The sequence below is a fragment of the Mesoplodon mirus genome, assembly GCF_964341445.2.
Source record: "Mesoplodon mirus genome assembly, chromosome: 5".
In the NCBI taxonomy this organism is placed as follows: domain Eukaryota; kingdom Metazoa; phylum Chordata; class Mammalia; order Artiodactyla; family Ziphiidae; genus Mesoplodon; species Mesoplodon mirus.
Window position 1 is genome coordinate 150164746 of NC_138980.1, and position 21751 is coordinate 150186496.

Genomic DNA, 21751 nt, shown 5'->3' on the forward strand with positions numbered 1-21751 from the left:
TCCATTTTATTGGCATAGAGTTGCTTATAGTAATCTCTCATGATCTTTTGTATTTCTGTAGTGTCAGTTGTTACTTCTCCTTTTTCATTTCTAATTCTATTGATTTGAGTCTTCTCCCTTTTTTTCTTGATGAGTCTGGCTAATGGTTTATCAATTTTGTTTATCTTCTCAAAGAACCAGCTTTTAGTTTTATTGATCTTTGCTATCGTTTCCTTCATTTCTTTTTCATTTATTTCTGATCTGATTTTTATGATTTCTTTCCTTCTGCTAACTTTGGGATGTTTTTGTTCTTCTTTCTCTAATTGCTTTAGGTGCAAGGTTAGGTTGTTTATTCGAGATGTTTCCTGTTTCTTACGGTGGGATTGTATTGCTATAAACTTCCCTCTTAGAACTGCTTTTGCTGCATCCCATAGGTTTTGGGTCGTTGTGTCTCCATTGTCATTTGTTTCTAGGTATTTTTTAATTTCCTCTTTGATTTCTTCAGTGATCACTTCGTTATTAAGTAGTGTATTGTTTAGCCTCCATGTGTTTGTATTTTTTACAGCTCTTTTCCTGTAATTGATATCTAGTCTCATAGCATTGTGGTCGGAAAAGATACTTGATACAATTTCAATTTTCTTAAATTTACCAAGGCTTGATTTGTGACCCAAGATATGATCTATCCTGGAGAATGTTCCATGAGCACTTGAGAAAAATGTGTATTCTGTTGTTTTTGGATGGAATGTCCTATAAATATCAATTAAGTCCATCTTGTTTAATGTATCATTTAAAGCTTGTGTTTCCTTATTTATTTTCATTTTGGATGATCTGTCCATTGGTGAAAGTGGGGTGTTAAAGTCCCCTACTATGAGTGTGTTACTGTCGATTTCTCCTTTTATGGCTGTTAGTATTTGCCTTATGTATTGAGGTGCTCCTATGTTGGGTGCATAAATATTTACAATTGTTATATCTTCTTCTTGGATCGATCCCTTGATCATTATGTAGTGTCCTTCTTTGTCTCTTCTAGTAGTCCTTATTTTAAAGTCTATTTTGTCTGATATGAGAATTGCTACTCCAGCTTTCTTTTGGTTTCCATTTGCATGGAATATCTTTTTCCATCCCCTTACTTTCAGTCTGTATGTGTCTCTAGGCCTGAAGTGGGTCTCTTGTAGACAGCATATAGATGGGTCTTGTTTTTGTATCCATTCAGCCACTCTGTGTCTTTTGGTGGGAGCATTTAGTCCATTTACATTTAAGGTAATTATCGATATGTATGTTCCTATTCCCATTTTCTTAATTGTTTTGGGTTCATTATTGTAGGTCTTTTCCTTCTGTTGTGTTTCTTGCCTAGAGAAGTTCCTTTAGCATTTGTTGTAAAGCTGGTTTGGTGGTGCTGAACTCTCTCAGCTTTTGCTTGTCTGTAAACGTTTTAATTTCTCCATCAAATCTGAATGAGATCCTTGCTGGGTAGAGTAATCTTGGTTGCAGGTTTTTCTCCTTCATCACTTTAAGTATGTCCTGCCACTCCCTTCTGGCTTGTAGAGTTTCTGCTGAGAGATCAGCTGTTATCCTGATGGGGATTCCCTTGTGTGTTATTTGTTGTTTTTGCCTTGCTGCTTTTACTATGATTTCTTTGTGTTTAATTTTTGACAGTTTGATTAATATGTGTCTTGGCGTATTTCTCCTTGGATTTATTCTGTATGGGACTCTCTGTGCCTCCTGGACTTGATTAACTATTTCCTTTCCCATATTAGGGAAGTTTTCAACTATAATCTCTTCAAATATTTTCTCAGTCCCTTTCTTTTTCTCTTCTTCTTCTGGAACCCCTATAATTCGAATGTTGGTGCGTTTAATGTTGTCCCAGAGGTCTCTGAGACTGTCCTCTGTTCTTTTCATTCTTTTTTCTTTATTTTGCTCTGCAGCAGTTATTTCCACTATTTTATCTTCCACCTCACTTATCCGTTCTTCTGCCTCAGTTATTCTGCTATTGATCCCATCTAGAGTATTTTTTATTTCATGTATTGTGTTTTTAATCGATGCTTGATTCATCTTTAGTTCTTCTAGGTCCTTGTTAACTGTTTCTTGCATTTTGTCTATTCTATTTCCAAGATTTTGGATCTGGGAAATAGAATCTTGGATCATCTTTACCATCATTATTCTGAATTCTTTTTCAGGTAGAGTGCCTATTACCTCTTCATTTGTTAGGTCTGGTGCTCACCACTCTTATTCAACCTAGTTTTGGAAGTTTTAGCCACAGCAATCAGAGAAGAAAAGGAAATAAAAGGAATCCAAATCGGAAAAGAAGAAGTAAAGCTGTCACTGTTTGCAGATGACATGATACTATACATAGAGAATCCTAAAGATGCTACCAGAAAACTACTAGAGTTAATCAATGAATTTGGTCAAGTTGCAGGATACAAAATTAATGCACAGAAATCTCTGGCATTCCTATATACTAATGATGAAAAATCTGAAAGTGAAATCAAGGAAACACTCCCATTTACCATTGCAACAAAAAGAATAAAATATCTAGGAATAAACCTACCTAAGGAGACAAAAGACCTGTATGCAGAAAATTATAAGACACTGATGAAAGAAATTACAGATGATACAAATAGATGGAGAGATGTACCATGTTCTTGGATTGGAAGAATCAACATTGTGAAAATGACTCTACTACCCAAAGCAATCTACAGATTCAATGAAATCCCTATCAAACTACCACTGGCATTTTTCACAGAACTAGAACAAAAAATTTCACAATTTGTATGGAAACACAAAAGACCCCGAATAGCCAAAGCAATCTTGAGAACGAAAAATGGAGCTGGAGGAATCAGGCTCCCTGACTTCAGACTATACTACAAAGCTACAGTAATCAAGACAGTCTGGTACTGGCACAAAAACAGAAAGATAGATCAATGGAACAGGATAGAAAGCCCAGAGTTAAACCCACGGACATATGGTCACCTTATCTTTTTTCTTTTTTTTTTTTTTTTTTTTTTTTTTTTTTTTTTTTTTGCGGTATGCGGGCCTCTCACTGTTGTGGCCTCCCCCGTTGCGGAGCACAGGCTCCGGACGCGCAGGCCCAGCGGCCACGGCTCACGGGCCCAGCCGCTCCGCGGCATATGGGATCCTCCCAGACCGGGGCACGAACCCGTATCCCCTGTATCAGCAGGCGGACTCTCAACCACTGCGCCACCAGGGAGGCCCTCACCTTATCTTTGATAAAGGAGGCAGGAATGTACAGTGGAGAAAGGACAGTCCCTTCAATAAGTGGTGCTGGGAAAACTGGATAGGGACATGTAAAAGTATGAGATTAGATCACTCCCTAACACCATACACAAAAATAAGCTCAAAATGGATTAAAGACCTAAATGTAAGGCCAGCCACTATCAAACTCTTAGAGGAAAACATAGGCAGAACACTCTATGACATATATCACAGCAAGATCCTTTTTGACCCACCTCCTAGAGAAATGGAATTAAAGACAAAAATAAACACATGGGACCTAATGAAACTTAAAAGCTTTTGCACAGCAAAGGAAACCATAAACAAGACCAAAAGACAACCCTCAGAATGGGAGAAAATATTTGCAAATGAAGCAACTGACAAAGGATTAATCTCCAAAATTTATAAGCAGCTCATGCAGCTCAATAACAAAAAAACAAACAACCCAATCCAAAAATGGGCAGAAGACCTAAATAGACATTTCTCCACAGAAGATATACAGACTGCCAACAAACACATGAAAGGATGCTCAACATCTTTACTCATTAGAGAAATGCAAATCAAAACTACAATGAGATATCATCTCACACCAGTCAGAATGGCCATCATCAAAAAATCTAGAAACAATAAATGCTGGAGAGGGTGTGGAAAAAAGGGAACACTCTTGCACTGCTGGTGGGAATGTGAATTGGTACAGCCGCTATGGAGAACGGTATGGAGGTTCCTTAAAAAACTACAAATAGAACTACCATATGACCCAGCAATCCCACTACTGGGCATATACCCTGAGAAAACCATAATTCAAAAAGAGACATGTACCAAAATGTTCATAGCAGCCCTATTTACAATAGCCCGGAGATGGAAACAACCTAAGTGTCCATCATCGGATGAATGGATAAAGAAGATGTGGCACATATATACAATGGAATATTACTCAGCCATAAAAAGAAATGAAATTGAGCTATTTGTAATGAGGTGGATAGACCTAGAGTCTGTCATACAGAGTGAAGTAAGTCAGAAAGAGAAAGACAAATACTGTATGCTAACACATATATATGGAATTTAAGAAAAAAAAATGTCATGAAGAACATAGGGGTAAGACAGGAATAAAGACACAGACCTACTAGAGAATGGACTTGAGGATATGGGGAGGGGGAAGGGTAAGCTGTGACAAAGTGAAAGAGCGGCATGGACATATATATACTACCAAACGTAAGGTAGATAGCTAGTGGGAAGCAGCCGCATAGCACAGGGAGATCAGCTCGGTGCTTTGTGACCGCCTGGAGGGGTGGGATAGGGAGGGTGGGAGGGAGACGCAAAAGGGAGGGGATATGGAAACATATGTATATGTATAACTGATTAAATTTGTAAAAAAAAAAATAATCAAGAGAAATATTTTAGGCAACATTATGTAAATCATCACCCTTATTAGATGAATTAATATTCTTAAAGTTATAGCTCATTTCATGGAAATCAGATTAACCTGATGTTATGGGCATTGCCATTTATCAGTAAGTTATTTGTTAATATGCTCAGTATGTGACATAAAATATGTAACTTTAATAAGAGAATGGATCACCTCAAATAATTTAGCAAATCTTGAAAATGATAAGGATTAAAATTGTGGATGTATAAAGGACACAGAAGCTTGGAGAACTTTAAAACCATCTATTTCTCTCCTGTTTCCCTCAGACAAGGAAATGAAGGCTGACACTTTAGCATGGTTTGGAAATCCTTCTAAAAAGTATCTGACTTTCTCTTAGAATTAACAAGTAATTTAAAGTTTTAAGAACTGCAGAACTGATCACATGAATTACCGTAGTTTAGTCAAGAATTTTTTTGAATATCCACTTTTGACAAACATTGTACATATATATACCAGGTTGTAGAGATGAATAAAATCATCCTTAGTCTCAAATAACTGAAAGAAAAATCCCCCAATATTAGTGAATACTGAGGAATTAAGGATGATGCTATGAGAAAACTTTTATAATGTGAAATTTATTAAGTTAAATAAAATATTGTGCTTTTGAGAAAAAAAAAAGAACCTTGTGACAGGAGAGGAATAAAGACACAAATGTAGAGAATGAACTTGAGGACATGGGGAGGGGGAAGGGCAAGCTGGGAAGAAGTGAGAGAGTGGCATGGACATATATACACTACCAAATGTAAAATAGATAGCTAGTGGGAAGCAGCTGCATAGCACAGGGAGATCAGCTCCGTGCTTTGTGACCACCTAGAGGGGTGGATAGGGAGACACAAGAGGGAGGGCATATAGGGATATATGTATGCATATAGCTGATTCACTTTATCATAAAGCAGAAACTAACAGAAGATTGTACTTATACTCCAATAAAGATGTTAAAAAATAAAAAGCAGGGCTTCCCTGGTGGCGCAGTGGTTGAGAGTCCGCCTGCCGATGCAGGGGATGCGGGTTCATGCCCCGGTCTGGGAGGATCCCACATGCCGCGGAGTGGCTGGGCCCATGAGCCATGGCCACTGAGCCTGCGTGTCCGGAGCCTGTGCTCCGCAACGGGAGAGGCCACAACAGTGAGAGGCCCACATACCACACACACACACACACACACACAAAAAGCAGTGCTTCATGTGTGATAGTTTTAGTTGCTGTTATATCTTCAAAGTAAAATGGCACAATGAGAAGCATGTGAGAGATGAGTTTTACTGTGGGAAAATGTGTGTGTGGGTGGAAGGAGACAATTCCATGTTTGGTTTCTACTTCTGGAAATTACTTTATCTGCATATACAGTTTCAACTAGAGCAAGCTTTCTCAACCTTGTTAGTACAGTTGTCCCCCCTTATTCGATGTTCTACTTTTTGAGGTTTCAGTTATCCGGGTCATCTCTGGCCCAAAAATATTACATGGAAAATTCCAGAAATGAACAATTCATAAGTTTTAAGTTGCTCACTGTTTAAGTAGTGTGATGAAACCTCATGCTGACCACTCTGTCCCACCTTGGCAGTGAATCATCCCTTTGAGCGGAGTATCCCACCCATTGGTCACTTAGCCATCTTGGTTATCAGATAGGCTGCCATGGTATCTCAGTAATTGTGTTCCAAGTAACACTTATTTTATTTAATACTGGCCTGAAAGTACAAGAGTAGTGATGCTGGCAATTCAGATAGTCTCTTACTGTGCCTAATTTATAAGTTAAACTTTATCATATGTATGTCCGTATAGGAAAAAAACATAGTATATGTAGGATTTGGTACTATTCCTGGTTTCAGGCATCCACTGGGTGTCTTGGAACATATCCCCTGCAGATGAGGGGGACTACTGTACAGACATTTTGGGCTGGTTCATTCTTTGTTGTGGAAGCTGTCCAGTGCATTGCAGGATGGTCAGCTGCATCTCTAGCCCTCTACCCTCTCAATGCCAGTAGCACTGCCCCCTTCACTTATAACAACACAAAACATCTCCAGGTGTTGTCAGATATTTCCTGGATCAAAATCAACTCTGGTTAAGTACCACTTCTCTAGGGAAACAGATGGGTCTATTGGTCTTTCTGATTACCTAACAGTATTGCTGCTCTATTGATTTTCCTCTTAAATCTTTAGATTTCATATATAGATTCTTCCTGGTCTCAGGACCTTCCCATTTAGGAAGCTGCCCTCACCAATGCTGTGTTGGCAGATTTAGAAGTTTGGGATACTGTTATCCCTGGCTTAGCAGCTCCTGTGCACAGCAAAACCTCAGGGAATGATTCCATTTGACTCTCGGCTGAGAATGGTCCAGGCAGATGCTGCAGTGGAGAGGGAGAATGTATAGCTGAGCTGGTTTATGCGAAGTTAGCGGTAATTTAAGGATTCTTTATTTCTTGGGGTGTCTTTTAATTATTTTTCAGACAGCCCTATTGATAGTCCTTAAAAGGAAATCTATATGAAAAAGAGGTTTAATAAGTTTCACCAAGGGTGGCAGTTGGAGCAGGCTTTGTTTTCTGCCCCTTGACTGAAATGCTGCTGCTCTAAACTATTCACTGTCAGCTCATCTATTGGTTTAAAGAAACAACCCAGCAAGTTTAAAGAAATTGTGATGAATATTGAGCTTCTCCACTGGGAGGCATTAATGTAATAAGGCTTCTCAAATTTAGCATCTGGGATCCTGGATCAAAAGACTTAAAAGTAAAGAAACCAACCTCCTTTACTTCAGCTTACTGTCTCTGAGACATGCTGAGTGAGGCTTTACACAATATGAAAGATACAGATTTATCCAAGGAGAAAACACAGCATGATCATTTTGATTTTTCCTTTACAAAAGGATTAATCTCAGTGTTCTACAAGATGTGTCAGGTTTAATTTAATATTAAAAATTGTATTTCCTATACATTTATGTCAAGTGAAGTAGAAATATTAAATTACAAACGTGTAGTTTTTAATTGTCTGTTCAGTTTTAGAAGTGTTTTAGTTTGTGTTACATATTGTGCATTGTCTCTGATGACACAAAATCGCCGGTATTGTCCACAAAGCCCTGATTGTGTGCTGGAGGACTGAAGCAAGGAGTGATCTTTATTCAAGGTTTGGTCTTTGTCTCTGAAAAATCCAAATAACCGATCACTTTAATCAATGGGGGGAAAATTAATAAGATTAATTGTAGGTTGTCAAATAATAACCAAATAATTAATTTTGACATTTTTTTCTGTCAGATTGAGCATTGTGTGGTTACAACTGGAGAGAATTGACTGACTTCCAGATCAAGTAAAAGTGATTTGAGAATTAATATTTTTTCATAATCTGTGTATTTTCCCTACTCTATTACAGTCAGAAACCAATAGTAGGTTTTGTTTATTAAGTACTACCGGGAATGGGGCAGTACAGATCTACCTGCAGAGATGATCATGTGCTGAGGTCAGAGTCCTATATGCCATCAATCAGGCTTGTACCCTCTCAAGGCCAGAGTCCACACAGAGTTGTGTTTAGGGATTTTAGTACAAGGTAACAGGGAATGGAGCTGACTAATTAGTACTCTGGAGTCAATGATATTGAAGGAACGCCAACAGGCAGAGAGACTCAACACATAACTAAGTTCTACTTACCAGCCTAACATTTAGTGGTGAAATTTCAGTATCCTAAGGGTGGGAGGGGGTCATAAGAGAAAATAATTTCCTTAGAAGACTTGAATACTGGATAAGTTACCAAGGCAAGATTCCTGTTAATGAAAGAGAGACAGAGAGCAAGAGGAATTTGATGAGACATGCCACTCTATTGTCTGGAATCAATTCTATAGCTTTTTTTCTAAGATTAAATCCATTCTAGAGGCTGAGGCAGGTTAATGCCTGAAGAGGAAGGTTAAATGGTAGTAGCTAGGATAAAGGGAACACTACCTAAAAGCTATGTCAGTGGTCCCAACCGGAAACCAGGCCATTGGCAATGGAATGGAAAAGAAGAGGCCATATCTGAGAGAGGATTTGGAGGTCAGTACAATGGGACTTTAAGGCTGACTGAATGTGAAGTTTGAGGGGCAGGTAAGAATTCAAGATGAATCCAAGTATGAGATGGAAGGAATATGAGTTAAGTAAGATAGGGACACATATAAAGGAGCAGGTTTGAAGGGGAAGATACTATGTTTCATCTAAAACATTTTAAGTTTAAGTTTCCCATGGAGCAATGAAATTTAGTTACCTGATAGTCAGACAGGGACTCTGTAATGTATGTCAGATTAGATGATATCAATTTATTATGCATCTATTATAAGGCATGAGGCCAAAGAAACGAATGAGATCACCCTAGGAAGAAGCATGGAGCAAGTTGAAGTCTTGAATAGAACTTTGGATAACACTCTCATTTAGAAATTGGAAGAGCAGCAAGAGGCAGCAAAGGAGACTGAGAAAGGACAGTTACAAGAAAGTAGAAAAACTAGGAAAGAGTCATGAGTAAAAAGCCAAAGGAGGAAAATATTTCAAGAAGGAAGTATAGCAGTATCAAATGTTCCAGCAAGGTTGAGCAGGATCCACTCATTCATTTACTCAACAATGTTAATTTAAATGCCTGCTAAACTCTGTGCTAGGATTTAGGAATGAGATCACAGAAGGCTGGTGAGTTTCTTTAGTAGTCACTGAGGATATTTCACAGAGGTTTTATATGAGTTACAATCATGATAGTGTGATTACAGCAGTTAAAGATGGAACCAAAGTTAGGGAGAGAGAGCCAGGCTGTGTAGACTAATTTTCTGAGAAATCTAAAAGGAAATAGTAAAGAAAAAGAGGGTCAATAATGGCCTAATCTGTAAAAATAGTTATTAGTAGAAGTAGTGATTTTACTTTTATAGCATATCCCATGTGAAAAATTTTGACCCATTGACTTGAACCAAATGTTTTTATATTTATAAACGTGGATACAGTAGTGGGCACAGGAGATTATAAGGCATAGTTTTTTCTTTTGGGGAAGCTTACAATCTAGATTAAAATCAATATGTATGTTGGGGGATTGCAAGTGGAGAACAAGATATAAAGACTGAATAAAAATTCAATGAACATAATGAGCATTAGTTACAACATCTAATAACTGTTACTGGTTGATGAGAAGGAGCTTCAGACTAGACGAACTGTGAATTCAGGGGAAAGGAAGACCACCATGAGTGAACAAAGGCTTTGCCACAGAGAAGGGAATACATGTAAGTTGCAAAAGAAGACTAGGACTGAGACTTTCATGAAGGGAAGACCAGTGGGTAAACTTCACTCCAGAACTCTGTCTCTTCCCATGGAAAGTGGAGATATTACCACCTGCTTATTTTCTGCCCTAGAAAAGGGTGTCAAAAGCTAAATAGGGGCCTCCCTGGTGGCGCAGTGGTTGAGAGTCCGCCTGCCGATGCAGGGGATACGGGTTCGTGCCCTGGTCTGGGAGGATCCCATATGCCGCGGAGCGGCTGGGCCCGTGAGCCATGGCCGCTGGGCCTGCGCATCCGGAGCCTGTGCTCCGCAACGGGGGAGGCCACAACAGTGAGAGGCCCGCATACCGCAAAAAGAAAAAAAAAAAAAAAAAAAAAAGCTAAATATACTCTTGCACCCCTTCATCCAGCAATCTTCTTTCGGTTCACAGATTGCAGGTACGTATGCTTCCCTAGTCCTGTGGTGTTGGCCTTATAATCACAAAAGGCACCAAGATACCAAATACACAGGAAACCTGTTCCCAGAAAACAGGAATCTTAAAAACCTTGGCACTGTGCTAAATAAAACAGGAATAAAACAGGCAAGGAAAGGGAAATACATAGTGCCATGCATAAACTTTTGCAAGCAAGATTAGTGCCCTGCAGAGACCAGGAGAGGAGCAGTTCTTATATTGATTGAGTCAGAGCCTGAATTCTAAGATCAGGATATAGATATCAGAATTGCACACTCATGAGCATGTCAAACCTTAGCCCCCTGGGCCTTCTTGTTCTGAAGGTTCACAGATGAAATGAACTTGATGCATTTTCTTTGATGTTTATTAAACCCATAATTTTACAGAATTTGAAATGGAACTGTGGCCAAACTGAGAGACCAGCCAGAACTCCATCTCAAAGAGATTTTATAAATAATACTGGAAAGATATTGAATGGAAGAGAGGTAGTACTTAATATACATAACAGATCAATTTTCTTAACATGGCAGAATGTAAATATTTAACTGCTGAACCAATGTAGAAGCAAAATATTAGACCAGATAAGGCACACAGGTTGTGGATTTAGAACAAAGAAATAGTGTTTAGCACTGTGTTGCTCATGGGCAGGATCCCTGATTTTAAAGACACAGGGCTGGGCCAGAGGTTTTCTCTGTTATTGAAAGTCATAAAGTAGTAGTGCTGTATATTTGTTTTAAGTTCAAATAAATAGAAAGCTTCATGGTTTAGAGGAAATTTTGAAATTGGGGAGGAACTACTATTCCAAATGAAATTAAAAGTCTTGAAAATATTCTTTCTTGGCCAATGTTAGGTTATGTATTTTCTCCCAAAATGCATAAATTGTGTTTTATGTTGATTGATAATTTAATTCTCCTCTTCAAATAATATTTGCATCTGGTGAATAATTCTGCACATCAGAGTCATCTAGCTTAGAACAAATACTGGTGGGGGTATCAGTGCTTTCTCCTTCTGCCTGTTATCTGTTTTTTATTTTTAATATTACCTTATTTTGGCCTTAATAACAAATTAATATTTCTAGTAACATGTCAAAAACAAGGAGCAACTCATTTCTGAAAGAAGAAATCTAGTCATATTTAATTCCCTTTCTGTGTGCTTCCAATTATGTCTTCTATTAGATTACAGAAGTAACTAATTACTTTCATCCACCTTTTCTTCACATGCCTGTAAACTAATTTAAAATTTTATAATATAACCCTTATTTTGAGGGTTTATTTATTTATTTATACTTATTTTAATCCAATCCTAGATCATTTCATTATAACTCTTCTTAAGCTCACTTTTTTATTTCTTTCTTTAAACATAATCTTGCTGTATATTAAACCATAGTACAGTTTAGTTTCTTCATTTATATTAGCCATTCACTGAACAGCAACAAATAAATCAACATGCAGCAATTTAAATCCCTATTAAAATTTGCCAATTCCAGACCCAAACTGATAGTTTTCCTTATCCAGAAAGTGCTGACATTTTCTTCCCATACCACCTACTGAAGATAAATAGATCAGATAGTTCTGGGTGAAATTAAATGTGGCATTTCTATATTTTGGGGTTACCTTTCATTGTTTGAAAAATTCCAATAATTCTGAGGAATTATCTGTTCCAAGTGTTAAAAGGTTATGATTTACAAGGTATCAAAGTATTTTTCAAACTATTTTTTCTAACAACCCACCATGGTGTCTAAAATCCATACTCTTGTGATTACTGTAGGCTGTTTACTGCTAGACATAGATAAATAGATATATGTACAGGCACAGAGATATAGATTGACATAGATGTGGAATATAAACAAGATAAATATCACATCACTAAAAAAATTTGCTTCAAATAGCTTAAGAGTTAAAGGCCCTGAGGTGATGATAATAAACTTACAGGTGTGTGTGTGTGTGTGTGCATGCATGTGCACAAGTACACATCTTGGTTGGAAGAGTGAAAAATCTAGAAAAAGCTGTACCTCAATGGATGTAAATCAGGAGTGAACAACAAGGTGTAAGGAAGCCTGAATAACAGATGGGGAATAATGACATCTGCCTTTTCTAATGTGTGAAAAATCCAGAATATATTAATTTAATTTTACCAAGAAGTAAAGGAGGCTTTTTTTTTTCAAAGTCAAAAGAACTTCATTTTGATCTGGTAATCTTACATTTACCTTTAAAAATTATTTAAAAGAACTTTTAGGTGAAGATTCTCTGTAATGTTTCTGAATATTTTTTTAAATTTTTTTATCTAATTTAATTTATTTTTTATACAGCAGATTCTTATTAGTTATCCATTTTATACATATTAGTGTATATATGTCAATCCCAATCTCCCAATTCATCCCACCACCACCACCCCCCGCCACTTTTCCCCCTTGGTGTCCATACGTTTGTTCTCTACATCTGTGTCTCTAAAATTAAAATGAAATAATTTTCCTTTATTGTGTCCAATGATATTTTAAATGGCACTCTGTACTTACAGGCAAATCATACACATGTTCATTGCTACATTTCTGAAGGTTTGATATTTGTAACTGCCAAAAATAAATAATTAAATTGGTTCTCCCTAGAAAGAAATTCTTCTAAATTTGGAAGCAACTCCAAAGACAGCATTCACTGTAGAGAGGAAATATCTGTGAAGAAAATAGTCTACTAGTTAATTTTTAAATACTGTCAGATGTGTTAACTTGCAAGAAAAAAAATAATTGTTTATTCAATATGTAAAAAGTACCTGACTTCATCTACATTCACAATTGCCCAAATGCAGGGTCAAGAATGATGTTAAAATATCAGCAATTGTACCGTCCTCTTGCCTTATTTCTCCCCTCCTTTATTCCCGTGACCTCTTGTGCTTTCCAAAGTGCAGGAAGTAACACTGATTATCTACCTGTGAAAAGGTCTTCTTTATTCTTTGAAACAAGCCCTCTAGGCTTACAATCAACCCAAAATAGAGGGAAAGGTCAAGATTGTAGACAAAGTATTTGGGAAATGGTGAGTTCCTATAAATTCTACTTTATGAATGGACACTTACGCCACCTATATGGAAAACCAATCCTAATGAGTATATTAAATTCTTGGTTTACAGAAGTAGAAGATGATCTTTTGAATTTTAAAAAATTGATTAGTTGGGATTTTTTTCTTATCATTTTACAAGCCATTTGGTCAGTTGAAGTCCTCCATGTACTATACTAGGTTATTAAAAAAAGACCCTTCTAAGACATTCGAATGTGCTAGGTAAATATTCCTTAGTATTTCCTTTGGCTCTTTTGAGGGGGAGATATGGACATGGCAAGAGGGAAAGAAGTTGGGAAGGACAAAGGACTGAAATGTAACCACATTTTGCCTTGTTATTCTTCTAGGATCTCATGATTCCTTCAGCTTCTACATTGATGAAGCCTCTCCAGTGGGGCCTGAACAGCCAGAAACTGTCCAGAATTTTGTCTCTGTGTTTGGAACTGTGGCGAAAAAGCTGATGCGGAAATGGCTAGCCACTCAAACCATGAACTTTACTGGTCAGCTAGGAGCTGGGATCCGTTATTTTGATCTTCGAATTTCCACCAAGCCTAGAGACCCCGACAATGAACTCTACTTTGCTCATGGTTTGTTCAGTGCCAAAGTCAACGAAGGCCTTGAGGAGATCAATGCATTCCTCACAGATCACCATAAGGAGGTAGTATTCTTGGACTTCAACCACTTTTATGGGATGCAGAAGTATCACCATGAAAAACTCGTCCAAATGCTGAAAGACATCTATGGAAATAAAATGTGCCCAGCGATTTTTGCCCAGGAAGTGAGTCTAAAGTACCTGTGGGAGAAGGACTACCAAGTGCTGGTCTTCTACCACAGTCCAGTGGCTCTGGAAGTACCCTTTCTCTGGCCTGGGCAGATGATGCCAGCACCCTGGGCCAACACCACAGACCCGGAAAAACTGATCCAGTTTCTTCAGGCATCCATCACTGAGAGAAGGAAGAAGGGATCATTTTTTATATCTCAGGTGGTGTTGACCCCCAAAGCTAGCACCGTGGTCAAAGGGGTGGCCAGTGGTCTCAGAGAAACGATCACAGAAAGGTAAGTGTCCTTAAGTTATCAGGGGAAATTTTTAAGTAATTAAACCCAAATTCAAATAGTTAATAAGTGATGGAGTTAATTCACACCCATGTGAGTTAGTTTCCTAGGGCTGCCACAACAAACTGTCACACACTGGGTAGCTTAAAACAAAAGAAATTTACCATCCTTCCTTTCCAGAGGCTAGAAGTCTGAAATCAAGGTGTCAGCAGGACTGGCTCCTTCTGAGGGCTTTGAGGGAGAATCTTTTCCATGCCTCTGCATTAACTTCTGGTGATGGTTGGCATCCATTGTGGTTCTTAGCTTACAGATGCATCACTCCAGTCTCTGCACCCACCTTTACATGGCATTCTTCCCTGTTTCTCTGTCTTCTCTTCTTATAAGGACACTAGTCATATTGGATTAGGGCCCACCCTAGTGATCTCATCTTAATTTAATTACATCTGCAAATGCCTTATTTCCAAATAAGGTCACACTTACAGGTACTGGGGATTAGGACTTCAATATGTCATTTTGTAGGACACAGGTCAACCCAGAGCACCATGGCTTTTGTTTGTTTGTTTGTTTTTGTTTTTGTTTTGTTTTTACCACACCATGAAGCTTGCGGGATCTTAGTTTCCCAACCAGGGGTCTAACCTGGGCCCCCTGCAGTGGAAGCGCAGATGGAGTCCTAACCACTGGACTGCCAGGGGATTCCTGCACCATGCGTTTTGACCCCATGTCCAGTTATCTTTTCATAGCACTCCTTTTCACATTTGCATAGCATTTTATAGATTACAAAGCCCTTTCTCTACTTTTTTTCAGAGTATTTTCACATACCTGATTCCATTTGATCTGCATAACAATCCTGGGAAGTAGAGACTGTATAACAGATAAAAATTAAAGTTCAGAGAAGTGAAATGTTTTGCCTAAAGCCACTTGGACAATGAATGATGAAACAAAGACTCAAGCACCATTTTTCTCAAGCTGTGTTCTATGCCTTTACACTACATTGTTAGCAAGAATCAATCCCCAGAGTGTAGGCATTCCATTGGTCAAGCTCAGACATACATGTAGGGCAGTGGTCACCTGTGAGGTGTAATTAGCAATCACCAAAGACCTTTGTAACACATTCTCCTGATACAACATGTAGCATTGTACATATTATTTAGTCTTTTGAGTTAAAGTATTAAACAAGGCAAACATTGAAGAACAAACACAATTCCTATCACACCTTTTATTTTTAACTTTAATTGATATTTTGAATTATGGTAAAGAGGCAGAGAATGAATGTTTTGCACAAGGTCTTGTAGGGAAAGACAAGAAAATGAGGAGAAAAGATTCAGAGGTGAAAATGCTGTGGGTGGCCTTTAGAGGTGAAAATGCTATATGGTGGAGAATGGCAGATGAAATTTGTAGTGGGGCAGGAACACATTTGCAAGAAGGCTAAAAGCCTCCTTGCACAGTCTAGAGGATATAGTTAATGAATTGTACAACTTAACGTGATGAGAGATTAAATTATAATGAATCTAAATTTTACCATATTAAATATAATAAATCATAACATATAAAAGAGAAAAAAATTGTCGCCATCACAGGTGAGGTGGAGGAGGGCTCTGGGGTTGTAGCCAGCACTGGCTGGAGCTTAGGAACTGGCACTGAGGATGGCTAAAAGCCAGGCTACAGGGAATATCATCCTATGAGCAATGGGGAGCTAGAAAATGATATTTAGTGGTGGAGTGACTTGACCAGATCTGCATTTTGGGTAGATAATTGGTGAAGCATGGAGCATAGATGGAGTGGAGAAAGTAAGCAGTTAAGAGGTGCTTGGAACTATTTTAACAAGGATATGCAAGCTAAACTGAAGAAGTGAGAAAATGTAGAAGGGGACAGTATGTGACAGCAAAAGTTGGATGGCTCTTTAGCTATGTGGTGTGAATGAAAGAAAAGAGGGGAGAATAAAATTTCTTCTTGAGAAGTAGAATGAGTGATGGATGCATTCAAAGAAGGAAGAAACAAAGATACAGGGACTTGGGGAGGACAGGGGGAAGATACAATCAGGATTATGCTAAATTTAAAGTGCTAGAAAGGCATCCAAGTGGATCCAGTTGATCATTAAGAATATAGGTTAACTCGTTTGGGGGATACTGCATTTTTTGGCAATGAAAGCCACAGGTCCTTGGAGAGGAAGTATTCCTCCATGCAAAATTATAACTTCCTTCTGTTATTCAGGTATTTGCTGGGATCTCCCTGTTCTTTCAATTCAATTAAGATCCCCAACCCTTACTGGGGATCCTCACTGTATGCTCTATGCAAGTGTAAAGGCTTCCCTAAGATTTCTGCTTGATGTCTAGATTTCTTACATTCTTATGGAAAGAGCCCTTGTTGCTTCTGGATTACATAATTTTATGGATTGATTGTTCCATGTGGCCTATCCATGTCCCACCCTCTATAACCTGAGACATGAAACTTGCTTCTTGCTCAATTTCTATATAGTGGTTTATTTAGACTTTACTGAAGATCTGAGCATAAAAGGGAGGTTTTATAATCATAATAATGTAGATGACTTAAAGTTGAATTTTAGACTCATCTGGAATTACAAATCTCCTGACCTGGAATATCTTCTGATGACATCTGTACCACTTTTCACCCTAGACTCTAGTCCCCTGACTGAATCCTCTCCTCCACCCCCTTCCTGACCTTTTCTCATCTGTTTTCTTCGCCCAACCCCATATTGCGGTGAAGATGCTGCACTCTCCTCTAGATTATTGCACCAAACTATTCACATCTCTCCCTGGCCCTAAACCTACATTCAGTTAGTCCCATCAACGTATTCATCAGAACAAGAAGACTTTTTCTTTAATAGAACCACTTTCTATAAAAATTAATTGTTCTCATAAATAACAACTTACCTTACATACTTAAAAATGAGGGAGTTATATACACATAAGAATGTTTTGTTTTCAAACCTACCCCATAGAGCCTCCAGATTTTGAGGAATCCCCAGTAGAGGTGGGGAGGGGACAAGAGGGGCCTGGGGAATGGCTGACTCTAATTCTGTTCATTCTTGCTACACCTTTAATTTAAAAAGCTTTACTTCGAACATTTACATATTGGGCACGAAAGGAGTCTTCCCTTCCAGCTTTGCCTTCTGTTGTATAGTTCTATTCTTAGGAAAACATTTTTCTGTACAATTTGCCTACTTTGCATTTGGCCAAGAACCATATCCTGACTCCATACCTGTGTAGGGAATAGCCTTTGGTAAGTCAAGAAGGAAAATCTACTCAAGGAATAAATGACTTTCATTTTTCTCTCTTATACAATTTCATGCAATAGGACTTTGCAAGTTATATGTTGAACAGCTTTTTCATTACTTATGCTTTAGTACAGCATTACCAAAGTAGGATTTGTAGAATAAAGATCAGATAAGTTAGGAGAGTGTTGAACATGATAATATATATCTACACAACTCTCCCAAAAGATTCACAATGCACATTAGCATATAAAAGGCACTAACATGTATTTAAGTGAAGAATCCTATTTAATTTTAACTAATACAATGTTTTCCAAGCAACTTGATTTTTTTTTTTCAGATAACACTTATTAACAACCCATGGAATTAATTTTGACAAAATGTCCTCAGCCATCTGCTCTAATTCAGAACCTTTCACTTGCCTCTGGCTTATATATCTGGAAAAGTAGAGTTTTACCAGTGAAAAGAGAGAATGGGAAAATAATTTAAAAAGTAGAAATGAAGAACCTATAGGTAGAGTCAACTATTTCCTCTCTAGGATTATGCAAATGACTTGCAAATATATCCGAACCTGGCCATGATACTTCTGCTATAAGCATTCTCAATGGAGTTTGTCTCAGTACTAGAAAGCCTCTTTTTAAACCAATTACAAAACCTGTATTCTGTGTATGGTGTTAATGTGAAATCCAGAGGTTTGTTTTGGACATATTTCAGCTTTCTGGGTGAGGCCTATAGGGAAAGGTCATTGTCAATCCTTGGATAATGCCTTGCAAAGGTAACTTATTACTCCTGATACAGGTAGTGAAAAAGCACTTGACTCCCCCCAAATATATTTCTTTTCTCTTCTCCCCAAGTGATAAAGCCCACAAAAAAGATTTTTACTGTCACTTTCCTTTTGCTGTTGTGCCAAAGCTGCTCACTGAGAAAGTCCTTTGCCACCAAAGGAGAAGTCACTAGGCAATGTTAAGACTTCTCTGGACCTTTAGTATATTTTCATTTGCAAAATTTGGAGTTTGAATTCAATTATCTCCAAGATCCTTTCCAGTTCCAAAATCCTACAATCCTGGATTTGACTAGTTTCACTATAATTTTTCATTATGTCTATATTTGGATTAATAAAACTCTGAGCACATGAATTTAGAAAACAGTGTTTGAAGATGTGGGTGGCTTTTAGGGAACTAAATCCAGCCTGGATTTAGGTACCGTAACTTTCACTCTGGCCACCGGTTCCAAATACTGCAGATGCGTTCTCTACATTTTAGCAATGCCAAAAGACACAGATTTTAATTTCTAAAAGACCTATTTTTAATTTATTTTTCAAACACCAGCTTTTGCACCTCACCCTCACAGAATTCACACGTTCTTAAAAAGAAGGTGTGTAACTTGAGTCAAGTCCTTCCCTAATTTGTGGAAATTTATTAAATTATAGGGTTTTTTTTAGTTAAAAAAAGTTCAGCTAGACCACCTGTCAGAATATTTAAGGAGCAGTGCATCTTTGTAAGTAAATTGATGCCGAATTAATTTAGAAAATGTTTATACAAGTCAACAATTTATATCATGATGATGATGATAATGGTAATAGTAATGATGATTTATTAAGTGCTCTCTGTTTAATACTATGCTAACTGCCCTGCCCATTTATTCTCATGATCACAGTCATTGCCTTGAGGGTAAGGAAGAAGGATGTGGTTGGTTTTTAATAAGCGCCAATTTTATCCAACTGGGGAAAGGGAGGCAACTACATTTGTTGAGAACATTTTCTGTGCCAGGCACTGTACTAAGTGCTTTACATGAATTGTATCCATTTAATCCTCCCTGCAACCTTGCAAAGTAGGCATTACATCCATTAGAGATGGAAAATGGAGCCTGAGAAATGTCTAGTACCTTGCTCAAAAGTCCCAGATTAGTTTAGCAAAGGCAGGATTGTTATTTGGGTCTGACTCCAAGTCCTATGCTTACTCCTGCAAATTAGGTGAAATTCACCTTCTTAGCAGTGCGTGCATGTAATGCATTATTTGTCATCTTGGAGGGCAAAGTCAGGTCTAGGCATTGGGAAGGTAAAGTATACTGGAGGTGGGGTAGGAAAGGCTATGAAAGAGCAGATCTGAAGTGTATGGCTTTGCCTCCAGATAGCACGCTGGCAGGGGTCCCCTAGGGAAGCACTGCTGCTGAATAATAAAAAGGAAGGGAACTTAGAGGTGACCTGACTCAATCCTCCTTTCCTTGTGCCTATTGCCCATGTCACTGTTTTCCATTTAGTAAGGAAACTGAGGCCAGAGGACTGCTAAAATGTCGCCCAAGGTCACGGAGGTAACTGGCAGCAAAGGTGGAATCATAATCAGGTCTCCCGGCTTGCAGGCAGATTCTGCCCTCCATACTTCAGGGAGGGATGAGGACAGAAAATGGACAGGAAGATCAGGGGGGCCAGGGAACATCAGGCTGCAGGGAACAACGTGGAAGGGCGAACCAGCTGTCAGACTGAACTGTGCACAACATAGCATGGTGCCCTGTAACCTTGACATGTATACACTGATGTGTATAAAATTAATGACTGGGCTTCCCTGGTGACGCAGTGGTTGAGAATCCACCTGCCGATACAGGGGACGCAGGTTCGTGCCCCGGTCCGGGAAGATCCCACATGCCACGGAGCGGCTGGGCCCGTGAGCCATGGCCGCTGAGCCTGTGCGTCTGGAGCCTGTGCTCCACAACGGGAGAGGCCGCAACAGTGAGAGGCCCACGTACCACAAAAAAAAAAAAAAAAAAAAAAAAAAGTGTGCCCCACCTAACAAAATTGTTGCATAAATCTCAAATAACTTTCTAACACCACTCTACACAATGACATTTCAGCTTCTAACGTATCACATTCAGTTGATAAAATGTTTTCTTTCATAATCTTTTCAATGTAATAACAACAATAAAAAAAATGCTGGGTATATGAAATTTTCTCAGAATATCTGGCCTTGGAGAACTTCAGAAGAAAATACTGCATGTATCAACTGAAGACACTAATATTTGGCTTTATTATATGAAGTACAAATCTTCTGGCTCTTGCTCTGTATGTCTGGGATTGTAGCCTATTGCTAATTAACTTATTTCAAAGTACTAAAAGTAATTCGACAAGAATAGCTAGAGTCTTGCTTGTCATAATTGACTTTTTTTTTCAGAAATCACAAGTATAGTTTGAATTTTGGCTTTAAAATATTCCTTCCTCCTACCCCCTGACCACTTATTTCCCTGTGGCCTCAGCTATTAATAGAGAAGAAGCTTACAAGTTGTTTCTGGAGCTGTGACATCCTGTCTTGAAGGAGCGGTATGTGGCAGTGAGATTATAAGGTGTGATTTCATTAGTGAATGCTAAAACACAGACTGCCCTTTGGAAATGTATGTGAGATTTGGCCAATGTAAAACTGAGCAAATTCACCATGGAGCTGCTGCTTATCTAGAATACTGAACAGAAAAGCTGTTGCCTATATGATTTAGCTCAGGTTCAGAAATGAAACAGTCATGAAAATAAATAACACCATAATGTTATAAAAAGTTATTCATGAAAATTCATCTTTCAGATTTTTTTAGATTCATTCTGAAAGGGTTAATTTATATTGCCTGTTTCTCCAAAAAAATACTTGTAATAAGTAGCTTGTCATGAATAGATTATAGGGAAACTTGGTTGAGTGCAAGGTTCAGTCTAAGTTCAATCTGTTAACAGAGACCATATGTGGATTCAGGGAAGTCATGATGGATCTGTTGTTAGAAAATAGCCAGGAAAATTAGTTTTATTCCCACCTCAGATTTCAATTTATTGGTTAGCACTTAAGGGGGTTATGCAATGAACTTGACTCTTACTGTCATTCACAAGCAGAGCAGGCTGCCATGTGCATACCTACACGCTTCTACAAGACATAGGAGAATTTCACACCTTTCAGGCACACACAACTCATTGCCACTGTGTGTTTGCACTTCTCCCATGTGTCCAGGCAGCCTCCAAACCAGATATGGCCAATGACTCTTGTATCATAAAGAAAGGCTCCTTAAAGCTGTGAACCATGGGAAGGGACATTTTGATGTTTCCATGCCATGGGCTGCGCATACAAAAGCTGCTTCAGTGAACCACCAATTTCTGCTCCAACTAGCACGAGGT

At 38.3% G+C, this 21751-nt stretch overlaps 1 protein-coding gene across 1 annotated transcript in view; it reads left to right on the plus strand.

Annotated features, from left to right (window-relative positions):
* PLCXD3 (phosphatidylinositol specific phospholipase C X domain containing 3) overlaps positions 1-21751 on the plus strand; it is a gene marked incomplete at its 5' end in the record, with an annotated part of 191735 nt that overhangs the window by 120403 nt on the left and 49581 nt on the right. Inside the window, one exon of the mRNA XM_082622372.1 lies at positions 13676-14384. Coding sequence (XP_082478498.1) covers positions 13676-14384 — 709 coding nt within the window. The remainder of the gene's footprint in view (positions 1-13675; positions 14385-21751) is intronic.